At 45.3% G+C, this 23,174-nt stretch overlaps 2 protein-coding genes across 2 annotated transcripts in view; both read left to right on the top strand.

Annotated features, from left to right (window-relative positions):
• The window catches only part of LOC134676249 (zinc finger protein 235-like), a 57,206-nt gene that overhangs the window by 8,093 nt on the left and 25,939 nt on the right, over nucleotides 1–23,174 (top strand). The window lies entirely within an intron of this gene.
• On the top strand, nucleotides 1,923–21,481 carry LOC134676569 (uncharacterized). Its single transcript, XM_063534961.1, has 13 exons — nucleotides 1,923–2,041; nucleotides 3,859–4,036; nucleotides 4,569–5,263; nucleotides 6,107–6,228; nucleotides 6,673–6,813; nucleotides 7,549–7,719; nucleotides 9,404–9,554; nucleotides 11,452–11,741; nucleotides 12,297–12,483; nucleotides 17,330–17,451; nucleotides 19,010–19,186; nucleotides 20,384–20,546; nucleotides 21,093–21,481. Exons 1-13 carry the CDS (start codon nucleotides 2,008–2,010, stop codon nucleotides 21,449–21,451), a joined length of 2,790 nt encoding a protein of 929 aa, XP_063391031.1. The 5' UTR covers nucleotides 1,923–2,007; the 3' UTR covers nucleotides 21,452–21,481.

Genomic DNA, 23,174 nt, shown 5'->3' with positions numbered 1-23,174 from the left:
GCCAGGTACGATTTTTATTTCCACCGTAGTAGGTTTACACCTATTTTTTTAGGACATGGGTACCTTTGTTTGTCCTTGTGGTCTAAGGAAGCGCTGGTGGCCCAGCGGTAAGAGCGTGCGACTTGCAATCTGGAGGTCGCGGGTTCAAACCCCGGCTCGTACCAATGAGTTTTTCGGAACTTATGTACGAAATATCATTTGATATTTGCCAGTCGCTTTTCGGTGAAGGAAAACATCGTGAGGAAACCGGACTAATCCCAATAAGGCCTAGTTTACCCTCTGGGTTGGAAGGTCAGATGGCAGTCGCTTTCGTAAAACTAGTGCCTACGTCAAATCATGGGATTAGTTGTCAAGCGGACCCCAGGCTCCCATGAGCCGTGGCAGAATGCCGGGATAACGCGAGGAAGAAGAAGAAGAGGTACCTGTGTTTGTCCTAAAAAAATCCTCATTATTACTTTTTTGGATTCATGGTGAAAATCGTCCTTGAAGTTGAAAATCGTGTCTTCACCCCGGTTTATGGTAACGGAAATTTACATTTTTTTTTCGTGACAAGTGATATTTATTCATCCCGTGAATGAAGCTCTTCAAACTACCAATCTAACGAAAAAAAAATCCACCAAAGACATGTTATAAGTCGAACATTGTGTTATTTAGGCAAGTACATTGTATAAAATGAAATTAATAAGTGTGTACACTTTTACATCGCACAGTTGTAAGGCATCCGCAACCGTCGAATCGCTTAGTTTTAGACTTTATTTGTGACGTTCTACGGAAAAGGTACCTTAGGGTGGTTGGCGCTCACGTCGTGTAGCACCGTATGTGACGTATGTTTGTATCTTTAGTTATTTAAATAAAATAACATTTATTGATTAACCAACCAAATACAAAATCGCCTGGATCACTCACTGAACGACCTGACTTTAACCTACATTATTTGATCATGTAATGTTTTCATCTACCCTCAAATGGCTCCTTAAGATTTTGTTTACTTTTATTTAAATACCTAAAGATACAGATATACGGTGCTACGCGACGTAAGCGCCAACCGCCATAAGGTAGCTTTTCCCGTGGAACGTCTCATTTTATGATAGTACCTATAGCGTTAATATACCTATTGATGTGTTCTAGAATTTTTAATAAAGTTAATGATAACATTCTTAGTCTTGTTTATTATTTACCCGACTACGGCGAAGCAAAAGGAGTTATGAATTTTAAGTTTTGATGGCATATAGAGTCCGTATAATCTTAAATGTAAAAAAAAGGATTTTAGTACCTAGTCTTACGTGACATCGGTAGATAGACCCTAGAACCCTACTGGCATTTATACATTTCTAAAAAAACGAAACTTCAGAAATAATCTGTTAGGAGGGGCCCGTTTCTCAAAAGCTTGTAACTTGTAATACAAGTGGAAGTCCCTTTCTAACAAAAGCTGTCAAAAAGTGCCACCCGCTTGTATTACAAGTTGCATGCCGTTTTTTGCGTAATGGTACGGAACCCTCCGTGCGCTAGTCCGACTGGCACTTGGCCGGTTTTTATATTATTTACTATCTACGGTTCATAGCATTTACATACATAGGCATGTTCCTATCAATGACTCACCCTTCGTATTTATAAGAGTATAAATTTAATATAGGTACCTATCTATAGATCCTAAGACGTCATCTCGGAAGCTTCGCTTCACATATTAGGTACTTTCATCAGTCGAATGTGCGAACTCCATATGAGTAGGTGGACAGACATGGATTAATAATTTAGTGTACCTACAGTTAAATAACCCGTGTGACAAGGGCGTAAGATTCAATATTGCTTGAGCTGAAATTAATGTTAATTACTCGTGAATTTCTGTTTTGTTTTGAGAAGTTAAGGTTTTTATAGACGCATTCACGGTCTTGTAAAGGCAATAAAATAATAAATGTTATAAAAAATAAAATCTGTGTCACAGTCTCACAGTTACAAGAAATACATGATTTTGAAAATTAAAATAGTAATTTACTTTTAGTGACAAAAATGTATGGAAAATGGATGTGTTTCGTGATATTAGGTAAGTGAATGTAAGTAAGCAAGCAAATACTTAATTATTATAATTATGTATGTTTTTGTAATTATGTTAAGTATGTATTTAAGTGTTGTATTATTGTGACGAGTAGGTACCCTTAACAAAAAAAAAAATACCAAATTGATCATGCCACCGTCATAAATAAAAGAAAAAAGAAATACGATTTTTTTTTAATATATTTATGTGTTTTTGCACAATACATACATAACATTAGTAAGCTAGCAAGTTGTTTGCAAGCCCTTCGTGGATCCGTCTATAAATAAGGAAAACGGACCAACCGGTATATTCCAACACATCACATTCAAAACGACACAAGCGCCCATAAAATGTATACCAACTCTCTAGCCTTTGAATTTAAGGTACTATTTCAGCTGTACCTGAATATATTTTAAAACTTATTGCAAAGACATAAAGTTCAGTTTTGGTCAATTTAGTTGTTGTTTGTATTACGGGGTTTACCTTGAATTTGCAACATATCTTGAATATCTTGTTATTGTTCATCGGATGTCGTCGGTTACCGCGAACTCTAGGTCTCAGGCAACTTGTATAAAAGTGATGTTTAGCTTGAATTTTCAATATCTTGAATGTCTTTTGTTATTGTTTTTTTTTCATTGATTACCGAGCTTTCGTCTCAGGCAACTATAATTATAAAAGTGATATCATATCTACCTAACTTTACGCTTACCTAAAATCGCCGGCCACGGGGGCTGGGCGGTTGTAATATAAGAGAATAAGAGCGCGTCATCGTCACGTTAATCTTGAACACCTCGCCCGCTTAGCAACTTCTGCTGCTGACTGTACTAATAGTAAAAATAGGAAAGCAACTCTGTCTGTCTGATAACTTGGTGCTAGTTGCTAGAGACCAAGAGGTAGGTATCTCTCTCCGATTCAGACTCGCTACTGAATAGCGTTAGGAATAACATCGGACCGGTGCGGTGCACTGACCAGATGCAATGCTGACCTTTAATTTTAAAAAGTCTATTTTTGTCGTAACCAGACTTTATAATGAGACCTTAAGGTTTCTGCCCATGACGTTTAGGCGAATGCAAATATTTGTGGCATTCTCAACCAAAAGGGAGGTACTTAATTGTCAGTTGTCAATATGGCGCTATTTCCATATAGCTTCTATTTAAAATCAACCTTATCGACAACCTACAATGGTTGAAAACGTCACATACAGGGTGTTACTGACCATCGGGCTTTAAATCCAGGGCTTGATTCTACTCGCTAAACCGAGCTACTTTTATTATGGCACCAACCCCGAAATCCTGATTTGTTTTTTACCTTTTCATACATTTTGGATATTCAGATGTCGACGTTTTCTATGGAAAAGCCAAAAAACAAAATTTTCCCCGATTTTAGGGTTGGTCCCATAGTAAAAGTAACTCAGTTTAGCAACTAAAATCAAGCCCTGGAATTAAAGCCCCATGGTCATACACATTGTATAAGGCGTGTTTTACAACCTATTGTTTTTTAAGCAAAAAAAAAAATTTTCTCAGTTGGGCTTCTGATGGGTTTAACTTTTTATACATAGAAAACACCCCATAACTCGGGAACCAATACCCGTGCACATCACACAAATAAATGCCCTTATCGGGATACGAACCCGGGCCCATCGGCTTTATAGGCAGGGTCGCTACCCACTAGGCTACACAGGTCGTCTGATGTCATAAAAAATGTTATAAAAACATAGAATATATGCATAAAAAGTACTGTACATTTAAAACAAAAAATAATTGCATGATGGGACAAAAAAACAGAACCCTATGTCATCAAAAGGGACCGGATCAAATCTTTTACAGACCTCGTCATCGTAACCTACGGCAGCCGTGGCCGATTTTATCACGACCTCCACACCAGCCACGACAAGAACCCTTGGAGTGGGGACTGGAGCCAAAGCTGGCAGCATGACTGGTTCGGCCAGACTACTCCTCGGCCCACCAGACGGAAGACCACAACTGCCAGAGTTGTAACTGAGAGGTAGGGCTTTTCATCTGGTTCCTACCCCCACCCCTTGCTCGTCTACTAAAAGAGTGATAAACTGCCGTGGCCGCAGTACCTATCACTCTTTTAGTAGACCAGATACGGTGGCACTCTGTGTCTGCCACAATGTTTGGCCGCGGGACTTCACCTTAAACTTGGCATGCAATTACACAAATGGGTCTACCGCGATATAATTTCATTGTTTTCACCTTAAATTCCGACGTTTCAGCTGAGTTGCTCCAGCTGCTGTGGTCACGGAAGACCAACGGAACGGAACGGGTGATGGACGGTAGACCCGTTTGTGTAATTAAATATGTGTACAAAACGCGAGAGTTTAAAGTGTTATATTGCAAACACTAGTTTGCGACGTTGGTTCGAAGTATGTTCTGAAATACCCAGTAAGTATAGAATACGTAAACTAGAAAATTCACCGAAGGACGGATTCTTCTCGCAGGCTCCGCTCGTTGCAATCAAGTAAACCAATTTTATTCGGTTTCGATCGGCTAATGTTTTTGAAATTTCATTTCAGTACCCCGACCCCAACGCATCCTCAACCCGTTATCAGAGAAGTCGAAATAAGACTCGGAGAAAGGCAGACAACTGACTCCCCCACTCCGACTCCCAGACCGATAACTTTAATACAAGATGAGTCTCTCGTGAAAGAGCAAAAGCCTCAAACTGTGATCAATTCCGGCCCGAATCGTGATAATTTTCAAAGTGTAGCCGAGAATTCTGCTATCAAACCTGTACAAGCAGAAATGACTTTATCGAATAATGATAATAATCCAGTTTTCATTCCTGCGTCAGATAATAATAATGGTTTTGGAATATCAGTAGTAGATGATTCCAAGGCTAAGCCTATTGAACAAGGAACTGCTCTACCAAATAACGATGCCAAACCCCAAGACAGCACTGCAACTGATCAAATTGCACCCATAAGTACTATAGACGCAGTTGGCAATCAAGCTAAACCTGGCCAAGCAGATACAAATGATAGCAAAAAGCCCGTTTCAGATGATGATAACTATCAAGAATATTTAGCATCGATAGACGCAGCTTTAGGTGGTATTCAAGGAACTAATAATGCGAATGATGCAAAAGCACCACTGTTCGATGAGAAAGCGAGTATGTGGCATGTCGCTATTTATGAGAAGAAGATGGCATTGACTGAATATATTTATACATGTGGAGGGTCGTTGATCAAGGCTGACATAGTTATTTCAGGTAGGTTTCATGATGTTAATCCATATAACGCTATTTTGCAGAGTTTGTAGGCTAAAGGATGAATCACGCTACAACAGTCTATACTCTGTATCTTTAGGTATTTAAATAAAAGTAAACAAAATCTACCCTCAAATGGCTCCTTAAGCCAGTTGAGGGTAGATGAAAATATTACACGATCAAATAATGTAGGTTAAAGTTAGGTTAGGTTAGGTTTTGTATTTGGTTGGTTAACCAATAAATCTTATAACTACCCGAAAAAGTAAATTGTTTGTTTACCTAAAGATACAGACTATATTATAGAAAACGGACCGGGCCGCCCGTCACTTCAGTTTTCTATGAAAGCATTCACGTGATCACCGATCGCCTGTCATAGAAAAAGAAGTGTCGGAAGCGTCCCGGGCACGGCCCGGTCTAGCGTGAGTCATCCTTTATGGATGCTATATAGGTATACTAATGGTTGATCCCTGCTTTTGTTAGCCCACCCTGTGGGCCTCGTTCTGGGGATTCTTATGGTGCTTTCAAATATAAAGACGATATTCTTCTTGACAGGTTTATAATTAATATTAGTTTTACAAAGCTGGTTTCTCATTTAGCGGCAATCCTTCACCAGTTGACAGGCAAAGTTAAGAGTCACAGATAACATAATATATTAGTCCTATGCGTTTAAAAGTATACTTTTGGCGGGCTTTCAATAACTGACATTACAAATAATATTACAATCATCTTATGTTGGTACACTGTATTAGCCATATTGTTTTATTAAGCCGTTACGTTATTAAGCTTGAAATAATACTATATAATATAAAAGTAGTACAGAATATAAAACGCTAATACTTTGTTCAGCGGGGCACTGCTTCTGGTCCCCCGTGTGGCAGGCGCTGCCGACGACGCGGTTCCGTGTCGCAGCCGGCAAACTGTATCCCGACTACGATGATCAGAGAGACACTAATGCACAGTATTCTGAGGTAAGGACACACTCCATAATATTGCAGCGGGGCACTTCTGGTCCCCGTGTGGCAGGCGCTGCCGACGACGCGGTTCCGTGTCGCAGCCGGCAAACTGTATCCCGACTACGATGATCAGAGAGACACTAATGCACAGTATTCTGAGGTAGGGACACACTCCATAATATTGCAGCGGGGCACTTCTGGTCCCCGTGTGGCAGGCGCTGCCGACGACGCGGTTCCGTGTCGCAGCCGGCAAACTGTATCCCGACTACGATGATCAGAGAGACACTAATGCACAGTATTCTGAGGTAAGGACACACTCCATAATATTGCAACGGGGCACTGTTTCTGGTCCCCCGTATGGCAGGCGCTGCCGACGACGCGGTTCCGTGTCGCAGCCGGCAAACTGTATCCCGACTACGATGATCAGAGAGACACTAATGCCCAGTATTCTGAGGTAAGGACACACTCCATAATATTGCAGCGGGGCACTTCCGGTTCCCCGTGTGGCAGGCGCTGCCGACGACGCGGTTCCGTGTCGCAGCCGGCAAACTGTATCCCGACTACGATGATCAGAGAGACACTAATGCACAGTATTCTGAGGTAAGGACACACTCCATAATATTGCAACGGGGCACTTCTGGTGCTGCGTAGAGAAATATAAGTAAGGATAGAGTTCTAACTCCATACATCAGTTCTCTTACCAAAACGCGGGTTATTTCGTAGTCGACATCTCTACCGTCGATTACATACTTATTTTAAACGAGGTTTAGACTAGAAAGAACTTGCAAGCAATTTTCGTACACACTCTTACACTGCGGTATCTGATCAAACTGTGAATGCAGTATACCTTAGCTCTTAGCAGGGATGTTGCGAATATTCGCATCCGCATCAGCAGCCGCGGAACTTCTGCATTATTTTCAAAATCCGCATCCGCATAAAATCTATGCGGGGCTTAATGCGGATGACGAACATGTCGGTAACAGGATAGCGTCTTAGCGGCGGCGTAAGTGCTAGGTAATTTCGTCATTACCTATAACTAAATCGTCTACAGTGGCAGATTTGCTCTAACGTCGCCCAAGTTTGCTCTAACTGTCTCAAATACTAAACGCTTCGTTTTATTTAAAATAAAAATTACTAAAATGTATTGTATTTTAACGTTTTTTAAGTACCTACCTAATCTTGACATCCGCATCCGCGGATGTGAGCATTTAAATATCCGCATCCGCGGATATAAAAAAATCTGCATCCGCAACATCCCTGGTACCTACTTAGTAATCGGCAATGTAACGTAAATTGCATGCAAGTCTACACCACTACATCTTCTTATTTTTACAGATTAAAAACATATCAATATCAGAGATGGATGACCCGTGTAAGCAACCGGACTTGGCCTTCATGTATCTGGAGAGGCCGTTCAAATACACCAGCGTCGTCAAGCCGGCGTGCTTCAGCTTGGATTGGGACTTGGAGACTATCAGGCAGATCAGGGAAGAGAATCTAGGAACGGTTAGTGTACAACATCATAGTAAAAACATAGTTATGAGTTTTGTTACAAAAACGACTGTTATTTTCATAGTCGCCATCTAGCGTCAAGTAGCGGCACAGAATAAATAATAGTACTAGGTACAGAAGACTCACTCTCTAACAAAACGATTCTGTTACGTTCAGCACAGATATGGCCGCTAGGTGGCGACAGCGCCACGCGCGGCTTATGGCAAACCCCAAAATTGGGGTCGAACGGATGCACTTTTAGCTACCTGTAGCAAAGCGACGGAATCGCGGAGTGAGTCACGCCTGGTAGCGGAATTATCAGTACTTACTGCTGCTCGACAATAGATGTCGCGACGAACGGAAAGTCTAATACTCAACAATTTTCAGCTAATATAATAACCGGATTAACCGGAACTCTATTATTAACTCCTGCGTGTAATAATAGCGGTACTGATAAATCCGCTACTTGGCGCTAGATGTCGACTACGAAAATACTGAATACTGGTAAGGGGTTGTGCACAAATCACGCGAGGTGTTTTCGGCTACTTTTTGACCCCGCCCTCCCCCATGATGATATTTGGTGAGGTTTTTGGCAACCCCCCTCCCCCCACACAACCTCACGTGTATTTTTTTGAAATTTTTTCATTCGACCTAATTTTAAGATAAATTGTCTTGTAAGTACATAGAAAATCCTGTTTAGTTTTATATTTTCGTTAAATAGACTCGCTATTTTGAAGTGCACAGTGAAGGTCTATGTTTAAGGAAACCGAGAAAAAGTATCTACTTATGTGGTAGGTTTCTTTTTCTTAGTTTCGTTCACTGTAGAAAAATACACGTGAGGTTTCATTTATACCGCCCCTCGCCCCATCAGACCTCGCGTGATTTGTGCACAACCCCTAACAAGATGTATGGATGGAGTGAACACTCTATGACAACATTGACAATTGCGATTCGCCTAACGTATAAGTAGGTAACAAAAATTGTGACAAATGGTACGAAAAGTCATGTCATTCATGTGATTATTTCCATCTATTTAAGTTTAGATTAGCGTTTACTATACCAACGATTGTCCCTTAGAGCTAATGTCTATACGTCAATTCTTGGGATTAGTAGCCGAGCGGCAAGCGGAAGGCTCTCATGATTCGCAAAAAGCCGGAGCAATGTTCGAAAGATGCTGAATTTGGACACAATATTAACATTCTGAGGCACTGGTCCCATCGCGAGCTAGTAAGCTATGAGCTATCGGCTATAAACGGCAGCTCACCGCTGGGCGAGTAACTATAAATATCGCCGTGTCTCTTTTATTTACACGGGAGTGCTTATCTTTTGTTCGTGTTTATAGTCGATAGCTCATAGCTTACTAGCTCGCGGTGGGACCAGTGCCTATACTTCAATTCTTGGGATTAGTAGCCGAGCGGCAAGCGGAAGGCTCTCATGAGTCTCAAAAAGCCGGAGCAATGCTCGAAAGATGCTGAATTTGGACACAATATTAAGAGTCTGAGGCACTGGTCCCATCGCGAGCTAGTAAGCTATGAGCTATCGGCTATAAACGGCAGCTCACCGCTGGGCGAGTAACTATAAATATCGCCGTGTCTCTTTTATTTACACGGGAGTGCTTATCTTTTGTTCGTGTTTATAGCCGATAGCTCATAGCTTACTAGCTCGCGGTGGGACCAGTGCCTTAAGATCAATGTTGCAGGTAGCAAGTTGGATCGCTATAAAGAACGGTGAATGCGCACCCCGACGACACAGCTGGCTGTCCCTCCCGTTCGTCAAGAACGACGTCTGTCAGTATAAGGTGCACTACCAGACCACTGGAAGCAGCTTGATCTGTCCTGGCGAGATGAATAGTGAGTAAAAAAGACTTTTCACCTCAGCAGCTCTACCAAGGGTACTTTGCTTCTTAAAAACAGCGAGCAAAATGCGATTTTGCTCACTGAGTGAGATAAAATGAGTGAGCAAAATCGCATTTTGCTCACTGAGTGAGACAAAATGTCATTCAAGTGACCTTTATAGTCAAATGTCATTCCAACATGCGGGGTCTAATACAATTTAAGTTCGATATACTTGGGTTCTATAGGTCTGTCCCTCTAGGTATGTTCTCACTGCTTAAGGTGAAAAATTTTGTGTACTACACGAGATCAAAGTTATTTACATGTCGTGCGCTTTTGAATCCCTTACTACGCTCAAAATTCTAAATTACATTCACTCGCTACGCTCGTGAATCTACTATAGAATCTTTCGCTTGCACGGGACTCAAAATAAGCACTCGAATAAATATCAAACTTTGATCTCTTGTTGTACAAATAACTATTTCAACATTTTTTATCTGTATTCGTTGTCGGTGGTAACTATTTTACAATCTTTTTCGGACTTTTCTGACACTGCCTCAGCTTTCCCGTTGCCTTTTCGCTGGCCGGGCTGGCGCGTGGGTCTTAGGGCCCCCCCACATCTGGCGTCTTTCGAGCGTCGGCGTCTACAATTCTATGGCCGACGTCGACGCAACGTCGACGCGGCGTCGACGCAACTGCGCAGCGACGTCATTTTCCATAGCGCTGGACCGACGCCGACAGACGCCGACGCTCGAAAGACGCCAGATGTGGGGGGACCCTAAGTTTAACTTACGACGAATGTCCGAATGTTTTGGTTCGTTTTGATTTTTATTTTATTTATTGTCACTTAGCAACTATCCTCGAAATATGTTTTGTACAATAAAGTGTTTTACTACTACTACTACTTAAACCTAATTTTCGTTCGTCGCGACATCTATTGTTGAGTAGCAGAACTGATAAATCCACTACTTGACGGTAGATGTCGACTACGAAATAACCCGCGTATTGGTAAGAAAACTGATATATGAAGTTAGTACTAGAGTACTAGAGTAGTAGTAGTAGATATATGAAGTTAGTAGTAGAATAGATTCTTACTTATTTCTTTATGCCTTATCATAGAGAAATATAGTAAGCATAGAGTGCTCACTCCATGCATCAGTTTTGGTACCAAAACGACAATTATTTTCGCAGTCGACATCTAGCATCGGGTAGCGGAATTATCAGTACCGCTACTTGATACTAGAATTGTCTAGTATCTATCACGACAATTGTATTGAACAACAATTTACAACTATATAATAAAACCAGGCAAGTGTGAGTCGGACTCGCGCACGAAGGGTTCCGTACCATAAAGTAAATAAAAAACGGAAAAAAATGCAAAAAGAAAACGGTCACCCATCCAAGTACTGACCACGCCCGACGTTGCTTAACTTTGGTCAAAAATCACGTTTGCTATATGGGAGCCCCACTTAAATCTTTATTTTATTCTGTTTTTAGTATTTGTTGTTATAGCGGCAACAGAAATACATCATCTGTGAAAATTTCAATTTCAACTGTCACGGTTCGTGAGATACAGCCTGGTGACAGACAGACGGACGGACGGACGGACAGCGAAGTCTTAGTAATAGGGTGCCGTTTTACCTTTTGGGTACGGAACCCTAATTAAAAGCAGACGTGATTGAAAATAGAGTTCCGGTTATCATATTAGCTGCAATTTGTTGAGCATTAGACTTTTCGGTCGGTGCTACATCTATTGTCAAGTAGCAGTACTGATAATTCCGCTACTCGATGCTAGTCGACTATGAAAATAATAGTCATTTTGGAACTAAAACTGAAGTATGGAGTGAGCATATGTATTTTTTTCTCTATGGCCTTATCGACTTGTTCTTCAAAAAACATTGTACGCTCGTTTCAGTTACAACTAAATGCGATACTGACAGCGGCAACGGCTTGGTATTTTATCAAGACAAGGTCCCATTCATCCTTGGTGTTGCCACCGCGCCCGTCATTCGCCGATGTGGTAGACTTTACAGCCGCAGAACTTACACCGTATCGACCATAATCGAGGAGAGTGGAGATTTAAGGAAATTCTTGAGGGGCATTACTGATGTCTACAATTTGGGCGAATGTGAGAGCTTGTACAAAAATGCTGATAATAATCAGAACAACGGAACGGACTACGGGTTTGGAGATAGATTCGAGCAGGTATATACTACAGTCTGACAAGTACAGTTTTTACAAGCTTTTATTTAGTTTCACCTGACCGTTGTCCGTCTGTCTGTAATCAAATCTTGCAAGTTAAATTTGATCCACTTCCCGGTTTCCGATTGAGCTGAAATTTTGCATGCATTTATAAATCGTATGACAATGTAATATTATGGTACCATCGAGCTGATCTGATGATGGAGACAGGAGGTGGCCATAGGAACTCTGTGGTGAAACAACGCAACCTAATTGTGTTAGGGGTTTATAGAATTGTCTCGATGAGTATTAGTTGTCAGTCAACACGCCGAGGCCGCACTATTCGCCTGCCGGTACGCTTCGCTTGAGGGGGAACCCTGTGGGAACACTCGACTGACATCATGTGTTTTAACAGAAACACAAAATTGTTCTGAAAAGAACAGTTGCGATCGATTGACATTCGCAATTAAATAGAGAAACATGACGTGCCCTGACAAGGGCAGTTTTATGTTGCTCTGAAAGCTTGTACAAAAAATGAAATTATTGCCATCATTTTTTTTTTTTAATTTTTTGTTCAAGGTTGCCCCACCTGCAGAAGAGGGTAACTTGTACACTGGGCAAGGCATAGGGTCCACGGCGGTGCCGACGCTGCCGGGCACCAGCGCCCCCTCCTTCCAGTGGCACGTCGGGGTCTACAGCAAGCGCTGGGCGCCGTACATGCAGACATGCGGCGGGTCGCTCGTCAAACGCGACTTCGTTATATCAGGTAACTCTCTCTCCTTCCAACTAGTGGAGTAGAGTATAGGGTCGTCTCCGGTGCTGCTGCCGGGCACCAGCGCCCCCTCCTTCCAGTGGCACGTCGGGGTCTACAGCAAGCGCTGGGCGCCCTACATGCAGACATGCGGCGGGTCGCTCGTCAAACGCGACTTCGTTATATCAGGTAACTCTCTCTCTCCTTCCAACTAGTGGAGTAGAGTATAGGGTCGTCTCCGGTGCTGCTGCCGGGCACCAGCGCCCCCTCCTTCCAGTGGCACGTCGGGGTCTACAGCAAGCGCTGGGCGCCGTACATGCAGACATGCGGCGGGTCGCTCGTCAAACGCGACTTCATTATATCAGGTAACTCTCTCTCTTCTTCCAAGTAGTAGACTGGAGTATAGGCTCGTCTCCGATGCCGACGTTACCGGGTACCAGCGCCCCCTCCTTCCAGTGGCACGTCGGGGTCTACAGCAAGCGCTGGGCGCCGTACATGCAGACATGCGGCGGGTCGCTCGTCAAACGCGACTTCATCATATCAGGTAACTCTCTCTCTTCTTCCAACTAGTAGAGTAGAGTAAAGGCTCGACGCTGGTACCGACGCTGCCGGGCACCAGCGCCCCCTCCTTCCAGTGGCACGTCGGGGTGTACAGCAAGCGCTGGGCGCCGTACATGCAGACATGCGGCGGGTCGCTCGTCAAACGCGACTTCATCATATCAGGTAACTCTCCCTCTTCTTCCAACTAGTAGAGTAGAGTAAAGGCTCGATGCTGGTACCGACGCTGCCGGGCAACAGAGCCCCCTCATTCCAGTGGCACGTCGGGGTCTACAGCAAGCGCTGGGCGCCGTACATGCGGCGGGTCGCTCGTCAAACGCGACTTCATCATATCAGGTAACTCTCTCTCTTCTTCCAACTAGTAGAGTAGAGTAAAGGCTCGACGCTGGTACCGACGCTGCCGGGCACCAGCGCCCCCTCCTTCCAGTGGCACGTCGGGGTGTACAGCAAGCGCTGGGCGCCGTACATGCAGACATGCGGCGGGTCGCTCGTCAAACGCGACTTCATCATATCAGGTAACTCTCTCTCTTCTTCCAACTAGTAGAGTAGAGTAAAGGCTCGACGCTGGTACCGACGCTGCCGGGCACCAGCGCCCCCTCCTTCCAGTGGCACGTCGGGGTGTACAGCAAGCGCTGGGCGCCGTACATGCAGACATGCGGCGGGTCGCTCGTCAAACGCGACTTCATCATATCAGGTAACTCTCTCTCTTCTTCCAACTAGTAGAGTAGAGTAAAGGCTCGACGCTGGTACCGACGCTGCCGGGCACCAGCGCCCCCTCCTTCCAGTGGCACGTCGGGGTGTACAGCAAGCGCTGGGCGCCGTACATGCAGACATGCGGCGGGTCGCTCGTCAAACGCGACTTCATCATATCAGGTAACTCTCTCTCTTCTTCCAACTAGTAGAGTAGAGTAAAGGCTCGACGCTGGTACCGACGCTGCCGGGCACCAGCGCCCCCTCCTTCCAGTGGAACGTCGGGGTGTACAGCAAGCGCTAGGCGCCGTACATGCAGACATGCGGCGGGTCGCTCGTCAAACGCGACTTCATCATATCAGGTAACTCTCTCTCTTCTTCCAACTAGTAGAGTAGAGTAAAGGCTCGACGCTGGTACCGACGCTGCCGGGCACCAGCGCCCCCTCCTTCCAGTGGCACGTCGGGGTGTACAGCAAGCGCTGGGCGCCGTACATGCAGACATGCGGCGGGTCGCTCGTCAAACGCGACTTCATCATATCAGGTAACTCTCCCTCTTCTTCCAACTAGTAGAGTAGAGTAAAGGCTCGATGCTGGTACCGACGCTGCCGGGCAACAGAGCCCCCTCATTCCAGTGGCACGTCGGGGTCTACAGCAAGCGCTGGGCGCCGTACATGCGGCGGGTCGCTCGTCAAACGCGACTTCATCATATCAGGTAACTCTCTCTCTTCTTCCAACTAGTAGAGTAGAGTAAAGGCTCGACGCTGGTACCGACGCTGCCGGGCACCAGCGCCCCCTCCTTGCAGTGGCACGTCGGGGTGTACAGCAAGCGCTAGGCGCCGTACATGCAGACATGAGGCGGGTCGCTCGTCAAACGCGACTTCATCATATCAGGTAACTCTCTCTCTTCTTCCAACTAGTAGAGTAGAGTAAAGGCTCGACGCTGGTACCGACGCTGCCGGGCACCAGCGCCCCCTCCTTCCAGTGGCACGTCGGGGTGTACAGCAAGCGCTGGGCGCCGTACATGCAGACATGCGGCGGGTCGCTCGTCAAACGCGACTTCATCATATCAGGTAACTCTCTCTCTTCTTCCAACTAGTAGAGTAGAGTAAAGGCTCGACGCTGGTACCGACGCTGCCGGGCACCAGCGCCCCCTCCTTCCAGTGGCACGTCGGGGTGTACAGCAAGCGCTGGGCGCCGTACATGCAGGCATGCGGCGGGTCGCTCGTCAAACGCGACTTCATCATATCAGGTAACTCTCTCTCTTCTTCCAACTAGTAGAGTAGAGTAAAGGCTCGACGCTGGTACCGACGCTGCCGGGCACCAGCGCCCCCTCCTTCCAGTGGCACGTCGGGGTGTACAGCAAGCGCTGGGCGCCGTACATGCAGACATGCGGCGGGTCGCTCGTCAAACGCGACTTCATCATATCAGGTAACTCTCTCTCTTCTTCCAACTAGTAGAGTAGAGTAAAGGCTCGACGCTGGTACCGACGCTGCCGGGCACCAGCGCCCCCTCCTTCCAGTGGCACTTCGGGGTGTACAGCAAGCGCTAGGCGCCGTACATGCAGACATGCGGCGGGTCGCTCGTCAAACGCGACTTCATCATATCAGGTAACTCTCTCTCTTCTTCCAACTAGTAGAGTAGAGTAAAGGCTCGACGCTGGTACCGACGCTGCCGGGCACCAGCGCCCCCTCCTTCCAGTGGCACGTCGGGGTGTACAGCAAGCGCTGGGCGCCGTACATGCAGACATGCGGCGGGTCGCTCGTCAAACGCGACTTCATCATATCAGGTAACTCTCTCTCTTCTTCCAACTAGTAGAGTAGAGTAAAGGCTCGACGCTGGTACCGACGCTGCCGGGCACCAGCGCCCCCTCCTTCCAGTGGCACGTCGGGGTGTACAGCAAGCGCTGGGCGCCGTACATGCAGACATGCGGCGGGTCGCTCGTCAAACGCGACTTCATCATATCAGGTAACTCTCTCTCTTCTTCCAACTAGTAGAGTAGAGTAAAGGCTCGACGCTGGTACCGACGCTGCCGGGCACCAGCGCCCCCTCCTTCCAGTGGCGGGGTCCCTTTGTTTCCCATAAAGTTTTAAGTCATAATGTATTGTTTGTCATATTATCGTTAGTCATAAAACTGAAACCGTTAACTTTACAGGATTTTCCTAAGGTTATTCTATAGATAGGTTAGGTTAGGTTAGGTTTGTTTTATGGCAATCCTGAAAAGTTACGCGTTTCTGAGAAAAACCAATTATGACTAACGAAAATTCGGACAAACAATACATTATGACTTAAAACTATTTGGGAAACAATAGAGACCCTCCAGTGGCACGTCGGGGTGTACAGCAAGCGCTGGGCGCCCTACATGACATGTAGACATGCGGCGGGTCGCTCGTCAAACGCGACTTCGTTATTTCAGGTAATTAATAGTCCTTCTTTACTTCGTTTTTTTAAGCATCAGACATAAGGTAAACAATCTTGATGTGTCCTTTAGTTGAAAAACACTTTTTAAAAATAAGTTACGGCAAATATGAAACAATTATGAACCTAATACGATCATTTATATTCTTCTGATTTTACAAGTAATAGTTACTGATGTTAAAAAAGCGTTTTTCAATTAAAAGGCATGTCAAGATCGCTTACCTTCTTTCAAGTTCTTTCTAATGCTACAAAAGCGAACTTATAAAGTCCCTAAGTTCTTCTTCTTCTACCTAGCGTTATCCCGGCCTTTGCCAGGGTCCGCTTTCCTACTTGCTTCCTCCACTTTGCGCGATCCTGGGCGTCGTCTCGTGTGATCCTTACGCTCATATCGCTTAAAGTCTGTTTTGTTCCTCAAGGGGGGCACGAAATGTGGTATCTCTATGGTATAGTTGCTTTTAGGTTGCAATAAGCAACTCCACTCGTGGTGATGATGAAATTAAAGTCATAGAGAAATGAGGAAGCATAATAGAGTGCTCACTTCATACATCAGTTTACTTACCAAAACGCTTATTTTCGTAGTCGACATCAGATCTATCAGTACTGCTACTTGACAATAGATGTCGCGACGAACGAAAAATCTAATGCTTAACAATTTTCAACTAATATTATAACCGGATTACGGAACTCTATTTTCTGATATTTTAATTGAATTTGACTAATATTTTAATATTATTTTGAATTTTTATTTGAATATTGTAATCATTTTAAATTATTATCTTAATTGTGTCCGTGATTTTAATGTAATATGGATCATTGTATCTGGAATCTGGAATAAAGATGAATTGAATGATTGAATTCCCACTGCTTGCAATATTAGTTGAAAATTCTTGAGCAATACACTTTTCGTCAGTCGCGACATCTATTGTCAAGTAGCAGTTCTGATAAATCCGCTACTTGACACTAGATGTCGACTACGAAAGTAATAGTTGCGTTTATGGCTCTTCTACACGATGGGCCAACGCCGGCCACTCCAAGGGACGCAGCCATACGATAGAATGAGATAGCAATATCACTTGCTCCCTCTAACGCATAAATGTGTCCCTTGGAGTGGCTGGCGTTGGCCCATCGTGTAGAGAAGGTATTAGGTTTGCAATAAGCAACTCCACTCGTGTTGATCTGATGATATTGATCGTTCCAGCGGCCCACTGCTTCTGGGAAGACGTGGGGGGTCAGCAGCGCGCGAGCCTGTTCGCGGTGGCCGCCGGCAAGCTGTTCCGCCCGTGGAACATCACGCAGGATACTTACGCGCAACATTCTGACGTAAGCAGGCATGGCCAGTAGGGAGACACTCCTGACTTCGGTCACAGAATAAATAATAGTACTAGGTACAGAAGACTCACTCTCTAACAAAACGCGTCTGTCACGATCAGCACAGATATGGCCGCTAGGTGGAGACAGCGCCACGCGCGGCTTATGGCAAACCCCAAAATTGAGGGTCGAACGGATGTACTTTTAGCTACCTGTAGCAAAGCGACGAAATCGCGGAGTGAGCCACGCCTGCTTCGGTCGAATTCGGCCCAGCATTGCTCCGAGCAATTATTACGGGTTGGCACCACTTGACTTCCTTGTGCGTGCACGACCACAGATAAATAAATCACTTGAATTTTGACAACCCTAAATAGCCGAAAGGGATAGTGCTATATATTAGAACGGGATAGCATGATCCGACCCTGAATCGCTGTCAAACTTCGGGTTTGTAGGAAGTGTCCTTTCTGTACGGTAGTACTATTATTTCTTCTGTGGCATGGCTCACTGCGCGATTTCGTCGCGCCGCTACAAGTACATGCGGACCGCACCAACTTTGGTGTCTAGCAGTACGAGCGCGCATCGCTACGGAACGGACGCCAGGGGCCCGTTTCTCATGGTTTCTCAGAAGCTTGTAACTTGTAATACAAGTGGAAGTCCGTTGTAACAAATGCTGTCAAAAAGTTAACTTGTATTACAAGTTACAAGCTTTTGAGAAACGGGGCCCTGCTCGCGCTTGGGCCACCTTGCGGTGTTATCTGTCGTAATAGACGCGTTTTGTTAGAGAGTGAACCTTCTGTACCTATAGTCAGACCGTAAAAAGTCTGCAGTGATTTTGATAGCCCACGCAGTGCAAGTGTCATTTTAAACGCCAAACTTCTATGAAATTATGACGTATACATAACACTTACACTGCGTGGGCTATCAAATCCGCTGCAAACTTTGTTTGGTGCGACTCTAGTACTATTATCTATTCTGTGATGTAAGTAACTAACTTTTTGATTTTGTAAGTACCTTACGAAGTTACACACAGCTAAGGCTGGGGCTGGTTTAGGGGGAAACCCCGGAAACATTGGTGGTGTTGGCAGTGGCGTAGCTAGCATGGGTGGCACCCGGTGCGGAAATTGTGGGTGTCACCCCAAAATTCAATCATAATTGTAAAATATATTTAAATAGAGTAATTGTAATTTATGTTAAATAGCTCAGGATTTACTATATCGCTTTCATTTTACATGATTTTACGAATTTTTATAGGTGGCACTACTGATGTTCACTGGGCGGCGACGGGGCGGACCGCCCCCGCCGCCGCCCCCCCCCCCCTAGCTACGCCACTGGGTGTTGGCTTGAAATGCATGGGCGGATTTTTAATAATATGTGCCCCTTTTTCCATGAGATTTGGCTTAAAGAGCTGGCATCCAGGGCCAAAAAAAAGTCAATAAATAAAAAATTGACAAGCAGGCTAATGCTGCCGAAAAACCGGTTAATAGCCGGTTTTTAACCTTAATTACATACGAATAAAAACCGGTTAACATTCCCTACACACATTTAAGGTGTGTGTTCGTTTTGTCCTCAGGTCTCAGACATAATCCTGCCCGCCCGGTTCCGCGGCGGCACCACCAGCTTCCAGGATGACATCGCCATCCTGCGGCTGACCACCCCCTTCACGTACGCGCCGGGCGTGCAGTCCGTCTGCGTGAACTTCGACAGGCAGTTCGAAATGAAACAGTTGCGACCGGGGAACATCGGAACGGTAAGACCATAAAGGATGACTCACTTTGGACCGGGTCGTGTCCGGGCCGGAGTTTCCGGTGCATTGTTTTCTATGAAAATCATCACGTGAGCACCTGTCATGTCATACAAAAGTAAGCCCTGGAAGCTCCGGCCCGGACACGGCCCGGTCTAACGTGAGTCATCCTTAAACATCATCATCTTCCCCGCCTTATCCCGGTATTTTGCCACCGCTCGTGGGAACCTGGGGTCCGCTTGACAACTAATCCCAAGAATTGGCGTAGGCACTAACCTCCTTATTTATAAACGTTTACTTGGGAGTAGGTAATAGTTTTTTACGAAAGCGACTGCCATCTGACCATAGACTTATAATATATAGAGACGGTGTCTCAGCGAGCTGTCACTGTTGCCACTTTTGTTTAGTGTACGATTAACAATTTAACACCACCTTGCTGTAGCCATGTCGATAAAGTCATATCGATAAACTATCGATATTTCTTACAATTTTAATTTTACTTCAAAGGTTTGACGATATCTAAAATGAACAAAAACGCTTTTATTCTTTATTGTGGTTATCAGATCACAATTCAGATATTTAATTAAAATACATAAATACCTACTAAGATATGTGTTCCGCAATAATTGAAATATTTTATTATATTCTAATATATTTATTATTCATTAGCATTTAAATTATGTATATGTTTAACGAAGATATTGAAGCTTCAATTAATAGCTATTTCGTTCCGCTGTGTAGCGTTTATCGATATATAACATGATTAAAATCGACTTTTCACATCCCTAAAAGAGCACACATACACGTTTTTACGCACACATACACAGCCTGGATGCATCAAAAAAGGCAACACTTGATTTGAAGTTCACCTTGTCAACAATATGGTTGTCCTTTTTTGACAAATGGCATTTTTAAAATAGCGAGGAGAGAGAAATTATACTAGTTGCTGCGCCGTCAAAGAGAACAGAAAGCGTAGGGGCCTTGCATCTGACCTTCCAACCCAGAGGGTAAACTAGGCCTTATTGGGATTAGTCCGGTTTCCTCACGATGTTTGCCTTCACCTAAAAGCGACTGGTAAATATCAAATGATATTTCGTACATACCTAAGTTCCGAAAAACTCATTGGTACCAGCTGGGATGTGAACCCGTGACCTCCGGATTGAAAGTCGCACGCTCCTACCGCTTTTTGCCTTAATATTGCAGATCCTCGGCTGGGGTCTGACGGAAAAGAACGGCGATCCATCACAGCGCCTCACATACCTGGACCTCCCGTACATTGACGTCGACAAGTGCTTCGCGGACTCCGAGTTCTCCTTCCACAAGTACATCACTAGCGACAAGATCTGCGCCGGAGACGTTTTCACTGGTAAAACACTAATATTAGGTGGATAGGTAAAAAAAACTGTTAGTGTCAATATATAGGGACCGTGCGCGTTGGAGGGCCTGCCATCTTGTGGCCTGGATCAGAAACATATGTGCACATGTACATTGCCAAAGCCAGTGCTACCATCTACCGTTCTCGTTGGTATCTTTCCTTGTGCATAGTAGGTTCTGCCATCTTGTGGGCTACATCGGAAGCATAAACGACACATTTACACCTCGCGCCAAAAATCTGACGGATCCTATGCTGCCCCCTATAGTTCATGCACAGGCCTATAGTACCTAATGACATGACATAAATTTATTAATTTTCGCTAACTAAAGGTTATCTGGAAGAGATCGTTTTTTGGCGATAAGGCCGCCTGTTGTTTAATCTCTTCTTCCTGTACTATTTGTGTTGTTTTCTGTAATGGAGATAGAGGTCTTTACCCACCTATGTGTCTAGAATACATAAAGATCCGTGCTAGTACTTTACTCTATATTCTTTACGCCTCTTCTTCACGCCTGACGTAAGTACTCGGTTTGATTTCAGGCAAGGCGCTCTGCCGCGGCGACAGCGGGGGAGGCTTCGTACTCTACTCCTCAGAGATCCCTTACCTGCATGGCGTCGCGTCCACCGCCGCTGGCGACGACAACCTTTGCAACGCCTTCGCCATCGCCGCCTTCACAAGCCTCTACGCACACCGCGCGTTCCTTAGAGACAACATACCGAACATAGAAAAGGAATGTGTTCAATCAGAGACTAGAACACAAGCACAAAGAGTTAATGTAGACACGGCTCTTGGGATAGAGGGCGCTGTGACGACAGGGGCTCCGACCTCAGTGTATACCAACATGCCGTATTTCCCTTACCCTAATCATTTTGTGTGCAATTGCAATTGTAATCCTTAGCTTTAGTATTAATAAAATAGGAAGAGAGAATGTCTTTTATTTTAATTTGCGGTGAATATATATACGTTTTACATCCTATAAAGTCGGGCACACCCTGACGGTCAGCTCTGCGGTGACTCTGACTGTCTCTGACGGACGTCACAAAGGCACCCCTGACCTATATCTTATATAAGTGATAGAGTCCGTTAGAAGGCGCACCACATGTTTCCGGTCGATGCTACATCTATTGTCACTTGACAGTACTACTTACTACTGCTACTTAAAGTACTGATAATTCCGCTACTCGATGCTAGATGTTGACTATGAAAATACTAATATTTTTAGTACCAAAACTGATGTATGGAGTGAGCGCTCTTGTCTTACTATATTTCTCTATGCCTAGGCAAAATCTAAGTTCCGACGCCTTTTAATCAACAGATGGTGCTCTTCTTCTTCTTCTTCTTCTTTATTAGGGGCTATATAACGCTACGTCTTACGTAGGCGAACAACGCGCGAACGCGGCGCGGCGCGGCGCGGCGAAAGCGGCCGCCGCCGCGCCGCGCCGCGCCGCGCCGCCTGACATTCGCGTGCAAATCGCGCCGCACCGCGTTCGCAACGAGATCGCTTACGTAGGACACTTCTATGGGCATCAAAGGATTGATTTCGCCGCGCCGCGCCGCGCCGCGTTCGCGCGTTGTTTGCCTACGTAAGACGTAGCGTAAGGCTCCAAAGCCTATGTATCACTGCGACCATTCCTGATCTATTGTGATCGCCACCTACTACAACTCTCGATCCAACCCTGCAACTTCAAATAGCTGCAGGATCTTTTTGGTTTCGAGAGACTTTACCTCCTCCGGGCGTAATATGTGTCCGCCCAAGATTAGGTCACGAGTACGCATTAGGCAAGGGCACTCTGTGAGGATGTGTAAGGGCGTCTCCTCTGCCTCCAGAACAGCAGCTGGAGGAGTCAGAGTCAAAACATAGTTGCAAGTATTGCTCCGGCCACTCCGGACTGCGAGACAATAATTTAAGTATTTTTGCTGAAATTAATAGCTTTGATGTAGATTCAGTCGATGATAGCATAGGGTTCTCCCCAATGGTAGAAACAGTAGATTTAAAAAGTTCTGTGCACATTGAAGGCAGTAGTGATATTAGAGTCGCACTGAAAGGATCCAAAAAAATAAAAAAATATTTAAAACTCAGTAGATTCATAAAGAAATCTAAACTTTTGCTAAAACGCCATAATTCAATATTCAAAACGATACAATCCAAATGTAACAGTGTCGCCTTAAGCGATGAACTTCTAAACTGCCAATACCAACTAGACCGGACAGTAGAAGAATTGAGTCATCGCTCCGATGAACTAGAAAAATTAGAATTAAAGTTGAAAAACTTAAATAATAGAGACGAACTGTCAAGTAAAGCGTTACAGGAATACATAGCCTTTATGAATAATGTTCTAGAACCGGGGAGCGGCTACACTCTGCGTATGGACTCGCCGCGGCCCCCGCCCCGCCCCGCCACGCCGGACTCGCCCGCGCTGCGCGCCGCCCTGGCCGCGCCGGGCTCGCCCGCGCTGCGCGCCCTGTTCGCGTCGCGCGCCGCCCGCGCGCCCGAGCTGCGCGGCGACTCCGAGCCCGCCCCTCGCGTCGCGGATCCGGCGCCCCCGCCGCCATCGTCACCGCCGAGCCGAGCCGAGCAGGTTCCATCGGGGCCGGGCCGAGCCGAGCCGACTCCGTCGCTG

The sequence above is a fragment of the Cydia fagiglandana genome, chromosome 24 (assembly GCF_963556715.1).
Source record: "Cydia fagiglandana chromosome 24, ilCydFagi1.1, whole genome shotgun sequence".
NCBI lineage: Eukaryota > Metazoa > Arthropoda > Insecta > Lepidoptera > Tortricidae > Cydia > Cydia fagiglandana.
The sequence above is the reverse complement of the archived record's forward strand: the minus strand, read 5'-3'. Positions and strand labels throughout refer to the sequence as shown.